Here is an 8,234-nt window from a genome sequence, read left to right as displayed (position 1 = left end):
CGCCCTGTCCCTGGAGGGGCCGCAGAGGACTTTGGCAGTTCCATCACTCACTGAGCACCTCCCCGGCCGCCTCTGCCCCGGCCAGGGTTAGTCAAGGCCCGGTGCAGGCAGGAGAAGCTCAACTTGTTTGTGGTTTCTGCAGGACAAACCCAAGCCAAACAAAATCAAAAAAATCCCAAGAAGATCCTTCAGGCTGCTCCTTCTGCTGCTGCTTTGCCACAGGGAGCAGGGCTGGGATCAGAGGGAGCTGCTCAGGTTGGCAGAAACACCACCCAAAGCCTGGCTGACCCCGGGGGCTGCCCAAAAACCCCTCAGGTTGGCAGAGGCACCACCCAAAGCCTGGCCGACACCATTGCTGGGATGGCTGAGCTGTGTTCTTGGTTTTGGGGGGTCTGGGCGTGGGGCTGAGCCTTGGGCAGGAGGTGCCCGGGCAGGAGGTGCCCCCTGAGCTCCGGCCGGCCCCACTGCTCTGTTTTTGTGGCCCAAACCGAGCCACCCCGGGATTAACCAGCCGGCCCAGGAGGACAGGCTGCGTTGGGTTTGGAATTGTTTGGTGCTTGTAATAACTCAGGTGAGTCTCTTTGTTCTTGCGAGCTGTAATTTGACATTTGACAGGCGGCGTCCCTTGACAAAAGAGCAAAAGAGCCACATCCAAACACACCCAGCCCTGGGACGGGACCCAAACCCCTCCACCTGCCCTGTCCCTCCACCTGGCCCTGTCCCTCCACCTGCCCTGTCCCTCCACCTGCCCTGTCCCTCCACCTGCCCTGTCCCTCCACCTGCCCTGCCCGGCCCAGGGACAATTTCCCCAGTGCAGCAAACCCCAGGGGCAGTTTGGCCAGACCTGAGTGGTCAGTGCTGACCCATTGACCCCTCCCGCTGGCCCAGTGGGGACAGCCTGGGGACACTGAGTGTCTTGTCCCCCCGTGCCCAGCAGCCCCCAGGTGTGCCGGGACCAGCCCAGTCTCCATCTCCAGGTGTGTGCAGTGCTCTGTTCCCTTCTCAGGGTTCCTGCTGAGGGACAGAGGACTCTGTTCTTGTCCCTCCCCGCTCCCCTTCCCCCGGCAGGAGGATGTGTCAGCTCAGGGCTGGGCCTAAAGAGGCTTACACTGCCTATTTACCTTTCCAGGGGCTATTTTGGGCTGCTCAGCGGCCGCTAATGCGGGGAGCGACTGAGGAGACTCCACGTGAGGGTGGCTGTTCCTGGGATCTGCTTTCCTCCTCTGCAGGGACAGAGCCTTGGCTGCCTTTAAGTGGTTTTTTTTGTTTGTTTGTTTTTTGTTTGTTTTTTTTTAAGGTTTGGTTTGGTTTGTTTTTTTTTTTTTTGTTTTGTTTTTGTTTTTGTTTTTGTTTTTGTTTTTTTGGTTGGTTGGTTGGTTGGTTGGGTTTTTTTATTATTTTTTTTTTCAGATGGCAAAGAGTGCCACAAAGGAAAATCTCAGAACGGGTCAGAAGGACCTTTGTGTCCTTTGAAATGCATTGCCCTGCCCAATATGTGACTCGTTTCCACCCTTGCACTGCAGGAAAATCCCAGGGTTGTTTCCAGTGCTGCCCTCGGCACTGCCAGAGGCCTCCAGGTTGGTTCAGACGGTTGTGGATCTCCAGTGTGAGTTAAATAATGGCACCACAAGTCAATGGACAGGCTGGGACTGGAATTGGGTCACTGGGATGTGAGCACTGCTGGTCCCTGGGAGCAGTTGGGGACCAGCTCCATCTCTTGGTGCCCCTGAGCATGGCAAAGTGGGGCCAGGGCCATGGGGAGCTCCAGGGGGAGCACAGGGACAGGCACCTGGAGGCTCCTGCTGCCACAGGGACACTCAGGGCACACCAGCAATGGCAGAGAGGACAAGGGTGGACACTGGTCCCAGAGCTGGGCCCTGCTTGGAGCAGAACTCAGCTTCTTCCACACGCTGCAAAAGCTGCAGTGCAGAGTCTTTAACTAAACGAATCCTGAGTGATTTCCACATTGCTGAATGACATTTTAATAGTGGAAAAATAACGCTCCGAATTATCTACTTCATCTCTCTTCCTATTGTCTTTTACTGGCTGGGAACGAGTGCTGCAGCAAAACCAGCTCAGGCTCTTCTGGGAGGGGTTTGCTGGTGCCTCCCAGCCCAGGACAGGCACTGGGGAGGTGAGGAGGGGCTGTTTCCTGTGCCCAGCACCCCGAGAGCCCAGGAGAGGCTGTTCCCTGAGCCCAGGAGGGGCTGTTCCCTGTGCCCAGCACCCTGTGAGCCCAGGAGAGGCTGTTCCCTGTGCCCAGGAGGGGCTGTTCCCTGTGCTCCTGGCATTTTCTGCTGGGTGCTTTTTCTGACCTGAATTCAGCCACTTTGAGTTTCCATCTGGATGGGGCCATGGAGGGCTGCCCCAGGTCCCCAGGAGCAGAGCCAGGGGATGGTGATGCAGCCCCAGCACGTCTCTGAGTGGCTGCAAAAGCTGGGGCACGGTGTCTGCTGTCCCCAGCCTGCACAGCAATGCACACACAAAAGCCTCACACAAACTTTTATTATCACTGACACATCACAGATCTCCACAAACTCCCTGCCCCGGAGCAGAGCAGCCCCAGCCCTCGCAGGAGGGGTCCCCTGCCAAAGCCCAGCTCACACCTGCAGCCTCCCCAGCTGGGCTGGTTCAGAGCTGTGCCATTCTGAGTGCGTGTCCCCACTGCTCTCATCCAGGGGAAGGTTTCCATCCTCTGGATTAAAGGCACACAAATCAGGAGCTGGACTGTCCTGCCACTCCACAGCCAGCCCCTGCCTTCAGAGGGTCCAGGATTCTTCCATCCAGGAACCCTGTGTGCTCCTGCCTTGTGCTGGTTCACTGCAGCCTCACCTCCCTGCAGGAACGGGCTCCAGGACAGGCTGTGGGTAAGGCTTGGCAGGAGGATTTTGAGGGAAATGTGCTTGTCAGGTGTGCAGGAACCCACCCAGCTCTGCCCGAGGGCACACACATTCCTGAGAGGCAGGGCTGGGAGCTGAGCCTGCCCAGGACAGCCAGGGAAGGCTGCAGAGGGATGCAGGGAGGCACAGCACGCTGCCACTTCTCCACCCCCACAGGGAAACTGCTCCCCTGGCTCCGTTTGGCACAAATGCTGGCTCAGGACATGCCTTTGGAGGCCATGGAATTTGGTAAGAACAAGGCTCAAGGCCCCAGCTCCACTTGTGGCTGGCATGGGGAGAAAACACTGTCCTTTCAAAAACACCCTGAGGGAAACCTTTGTTAGACAGCTCAGCAAAAATGACTGCAACAAGGCAAGTTTCATTTTCACTTTGGGATGATGTGGAACAGGGGGAACCCCTGGCACTGACTGAAGAGCCTAAAACCCACAAGGAGTGTGTGTGCCACAGGCTGTGGCAGTGACAGGCAGGGACAGTAAATATTTAGTACTTGAGGAGAGCCAAAGGAAACACTGTGGGAAACATACTGGAAACAACAGACTGAAGTATTAAAGTCTGCAGTTGTCAGCATAAAGAAACAGCTTTGCTGTAATGTCAGAATCACAGAATGGTTTGGGCTGGAAGGGACCTTAAAGCTCATCCCATTCCCCACCCTGCCATGGCCAGGGACACCTTTCCCTGTCCCAGGCTGCTCCAAGCCCTGTCCAGCTGGGCCTTGGACACTGCCAGGGATCCAGGGGCAGCTTCTCTGAGCACCCTGTGCCAGGACCTCACCTACCTCCCAGGGAAGAATTCCTTCCCAGTATCTCATGAAGAAGGAAACTTTGGGCAGTGTCTGTAAAACAGCCTGACCTGATATTTCCAGGGGCAGTCCATTTTCTATAAAAATGGAAAAACAAATCCTGCCAGCCAGCGGATCCTATAAAACCAGAAAAGGCCAGAGACACGACTTGGGGGTCACTGGTCCTTCCTTGCTGACAGAGCAGACACCTTCCCTGCAATCTCAATGGTCTGCAGTTTTATTTTTGGCAGATTATCATTAAAATGGCTTTTATGGCTTTAAAAAGAAGCCACGAAGCTGCACGTTTTGGTTGAAGCAGAGAGAGCTCTGGGCGAGGGGACAGTGGCCTTGGCTCTGCTCCTGCCACCTGCCACCAAACACTTCTGGGCAGCCTTGGCTCCCTGCAGTGCTCTCCTTTCTCACCAGCAAGTAAGAAAGTTCTGGTTGCTAACCAGTCCAGTCCCAGAGGCAGATTAAAAAGTCCTTGTTAAAACCTAGAAAAGCTTGTTTCTAACAAAATCAAATCCAAACGCAGTTCCTGGGTTGATGCCTTTCTCTCAGGTTCCATCACCCATCCAACGGAACCTCCCCTACAGAGCAATTTAATTCCTCTTCCATCCCACACCTTTCAGTCTTCTCAGAGTCTTGACGAGCCATCCCTCCATTTTTTTCTTCAGCATTTTTTCCTATGCACATCCTTCCTGCCCTTCCCTTCCCTTCCCTTCCCTTGCGCCGTCGCACCCTGTTCCTCCCAGCTATTTTCGGAAGGCAAAGACATCCCGTGTCCTCAGGCCCTTCTTGCCTTCACTTCCTGCTTTGGGAGAAGACACTTCCACCAGCCCCCCGTAGGGGCAGCTCTCGGACTCGGGGTGGTGGCCAGAGCACTCCACAGCAGGGATGAAGCCACTGTCCCACATGCCTGTCCCGCAGAGCTTGCAGAGGTCGTGCAGGCTGCAGGGGATGCGGGGCAGCAGGTGGAACTGATAGAGCAGGCTCCTGGCCTGGAGGGAGAGAGGGAGAACAGTCACTCCTCACCAGGGGAGCAACATGGAGAGCTGAGGTGGCCTCCCACCCATTCCTCCTGTTTGGGCTTCAGCAAAGATGTGTCCTGCCAACACCTGAGGGTTTCCCAAGCACTGGGGACAGTGGCAGGTCACAGGGGCTGCCACACACCACAGCTGGTCCCATGGCCCCACTCACTGCCAGCTGAAAGGGAACGGGCACCAACAGCTCTGCCTCCATTTCCCTGAGCAGGTTATCCAAACAAGCTTATCCCAACCACACTGTCACCTCCCAAGCACTCAACAACCACCTCCTGCTGCTGCAAACCTTGTTTCCAGGCAAACAGCAGCATCCCACCCAGGCAGCCACAGGGATTCAGGTGTTGCAAAGCTGAAGCAGCAATCCCTGGTTTTCTGGATACTCTGATTCATCTCTGGACCTTGTTCAATGTGGGCACCTGGGGATTTACCTTCCTGAGTACGAGCTCCCCGTTCATGTGCATGGCCAGGTTGCTGAAATGCAGCAGCATCTGGTCAGTGGCCAGCTGCTGCTCGATGACGTCGTCCCCGTAAATCACCACGATGGCCACGCAGATGAAGAGGTGGAAATAGTCTGTCTGCAACGGGAACACAGGGGCTGCTGTACAGCAGGTGGAGGCAGAGCTCTGGCTTCACCTCCCACCCTCCACGAGCGGGTCCTTGGTAAGAGATTTTGCTCCCTTCAGTTCTGCCCAGAATGTGAGTTACTGGTGACTTCTGAACCACACTGAGCCAAAGGCTCTTTCCTTCACAGCACAGCAGCAAGGTCTGCACCAGCGTTTGCAGATTTTGGGAAGACATTTCCCAGCTGTGTTAAGAGAAGCCTGAACTTCAGAAGTGGGTGTTCAGCATTTTCTGAAACACCTCCTTGTGAAGCCCAGAAACCCCAAAGGGGAGAGGCAAGCAGGGCTCCATCCTCCTGCTGCATAGATAGACCTTTGCTGTAATGACAGACTCAACTCATTTTGGCTGCTTTGCTGCTAAGAGCCTTTCTGGAAATGCTCAGTGCCGAGGGGCTGTTGGGAAAGATGGGACAGGAAGGACTTGTGGATATGATTGCCTGGTAAGAAATACTGGAGGTGTAAAAGCTGTGAGTGAAATAGAAATGAAGGGCAGCTCTGAGATGTGATCATGGCAGGCAGGAAGACGGGGATGAGCTGGAGTCAGGACAGAAGACAAAAGGACTCAAGGGTGCAGCCCCTCTCCACCCTGCCAAGGCATCAGGGAAAAGGTGGATAAGAAAAGTCTCTTTAGAGTTTAGAATACAGGATGATGTGGTGATAGAGCAGTTCTCATGGGCTGCAGGCAAAGTCTGTAGGTTTTGTATCTTGTGCCGGTTGGTCACTGTAAATTAGAATATTCAACACAAAAGGAGATGGAATGGATTGGAACAAGGTCCTTGCTCTCTTGCTCTTACCTCTCTTACCCCTCTTATCTCTTTTACCTCCCTCACCTCACCCCCACTCTCTCTCCCTCTCTCTTTGGGGTTCCCTCCAGCCCAGGCTGGTGACTGAAGGCAAAACCCTCTTTACCCACAACCCTTACAATAAACCCACGAGTTTCTAGAACATCTCAGCTCTGCAGAGTCCCTTCTCCCTGCCATCAGGGATGCTCCTACAAGGAGGAGCTCAGAGGAGTCAGGCAGGTGCCTCACCTGGTAGTGAGCCCAGCAGGCCTCCCACATGCGCAGCGCCTCGGCCTCGGGGAACTCGCGCTTGAAGCAGAGCAGGATCCAGCGGTGGCAGAAGAGCATCTGCAGCCCGTCCTCCCCCAGGGCCCCCAGGTGCTGGTGGAAGCGCGGGTGCATCAGCCGCAGCAGCTCCCGCAGGTACAGCTGCAAAACACCCGGCCCTGAGCGCTCAGCCCTGCCTGGGGCAGCCCTCGGCACCCCGGGGGGACAGGGCTGGACAGCTCCTCTGTGATCTTAATTTTTTTTAATTATTTTTTCAGCCTTCTGATTTTTTTTTTTTTTTTTTTTTTAAATTTTTGTTGGAGTTTTTTTATGTATTGTAAAATAAACGAAGACTGATGTTTGGTAAATGATGCATTTTTTTTTTAGTGGGGAGGACAAATTGATAAATTTCTAGGGTAAAAGAGGTGTTTTTTTCATCTTTTAATGTTTAACTAAATTCAAAAAACTATATAAGTTGAGATTTTTAATTTTTTTTTTTTTCATTTCACATTTTGAAGTGTGAGAGTAGTTCTTTTTGTGTCTTCTTGTGACACTCCTCTCTTTCAGCTGCCACTTCACAAGCAGGATGGGTATAACTGCCTCTGGAGTGCCTCTGTCACCCAGCATCAATTCTATCACCAGGTATTTCCACAGTGTGGGCCTGAGAGATTTTTAGCCTGCTAGCAGCTGCTGACTTTTTCCCAAGGAAAAATCTCTCAAGGAAGTTTCTTCTCCAAACAATCCTTGGCAAAAAACTCTCCTATCTCAAAACAGCCTTTCCCTAGTGGTCAAGATTCAGTGCTCTCACTGCTGCGACCCAGGTTCGATTCCCAAACAGAAAACCAGCAAAACACCACCTAAAGAAAGGCTGGTTTGAGAAATAGTTGTTTGCCAAGATTATTTTGAGAATAAACTTTCTTGAGAGATTTTTCCTTGGGAAAAAGTCAGCAGCTGCTAGCAGGCTAAAAATCTCTCAGGCCCACACTATGGAACCACAGACTCCTAGAATATCCTGAGTTGGAATTGACCCACAAGGATCATCAAAGTCCAGCTCCTGGCCCTGCACACGACAACCCCAAGGATCACCCCAAGGATGTAGAGGCTTTGGAGTGTGATTTGGCATGCTGAACCCCCCCCAGCCCAGGAACTGGGGAGAGGAGAAGCACTCAGCCTCACCAGCTGCTTCTCCATGTCCTCATCCCGGGGGGAGCTGATGAAGATGGTGTTCTGCATCAACCCAACAAAGCACCAGAACGTATCCGACTCATCCAGGACCTCTGCCAGGAGTGGGGCAACCAGGTCAGACATGCCCTGGGAGTATCCAATGGCTGGGTTAAATACTGCATAGTTCAGCAAGATCCTCCTGGAGCAGAGACAGGAACACACAGGTGGGACAGGTGAGGGCAGTGACAGAATCATCACAGGGACAAAGACACAGGCCCTCGTGTGAGGTGCTGTAACACAGACAAGGAAACCCTGCTGCAAACACCAGTCATGTGGCATAAACTTCAGGAAAATGTTTGGCATTCACAGACAGCAAAATATAAACAGAAAACGAGAATTTAAAAATATTAAGAGGACGGAAATGAAAGGCCCATGGGAAAGGAGAGATGATGCCCAACACGTCCGTAAAGCTCCAATGATGCTGTTGGATGAAACCCAACTCTTCTGAGGTCACACCTTCACAAGCCACACTCTCATGGAACAGACTCTGGCGTGCTCATCCTCTACCCCATCAGGACATGCCCACAGCTCTACCAGAGCACCTTTGCTGTTCCTGTGTGTGCAGGGAAGCTCAGGGCTGGGAGCAGAGTTACAGGACTGAGAAGGGAACTGCAGCAGCA

At 53.3% G+C, this 8,234-nt stretch overlaps 1 protein-coding gene across 3 annotated transcripts in view; it reads right to left on the bottom strand.

The window, feature by feature from the left end:
* Nucleotides 1-3,140: 3,140 nt before the first annotated feature.
* TBC1D16 (TBC1 domain family member 16) overlaps nucleotides 3,141-8,234 on the bottom strand; it is a 32,729-nt gene continuing 27,635 nt past the window's right edge. For all 3 annotated transcript variants that reach the window (XM_083874776.1, XM_083874778.1, XM_083874777.1), the window contains exons 9-12: nucleotides 7,567-7,753; nucleotides 6,373-6,552; nucleotides 5,150-5,296; nucleotides 3,141-4,679 (exon numbers count right to left, since the gene is read on the bottom strand). In XM_083874776.1, the coding sequence (XP_083730902.1) occupies nucleotides 4,434-4,679; nucleotides 5,150-5,296; nucleotides 6,373-6,552; nucleotides 7,567-7,753 (760 nt within the window). In that variant the 3' untranslated portion in view covers nucleotides 3,141-4,433. The remainder of the gene's footprint in view (nucleotides 4,680-5,149; nucleotides 5,297-6,372; nucleotides 6,553-7,566; nucleotides 7,754-8,234) is intronic.

Source organism: Zosterops lateralis (genome assembly GCF_965231275.1).
Source record: "Zosterops lateralis genome assembly, chromosome: 18".
NCBI classification, from domain to species: Eukaryota; Metazoa; Chordata; class Aves; order Passeriformes; family Zosteropidae; genus Zosterops; species Zosterops lateralis.
This window is presented reverse-complemented; position numbering and strand designations above follow the sequence as displayed.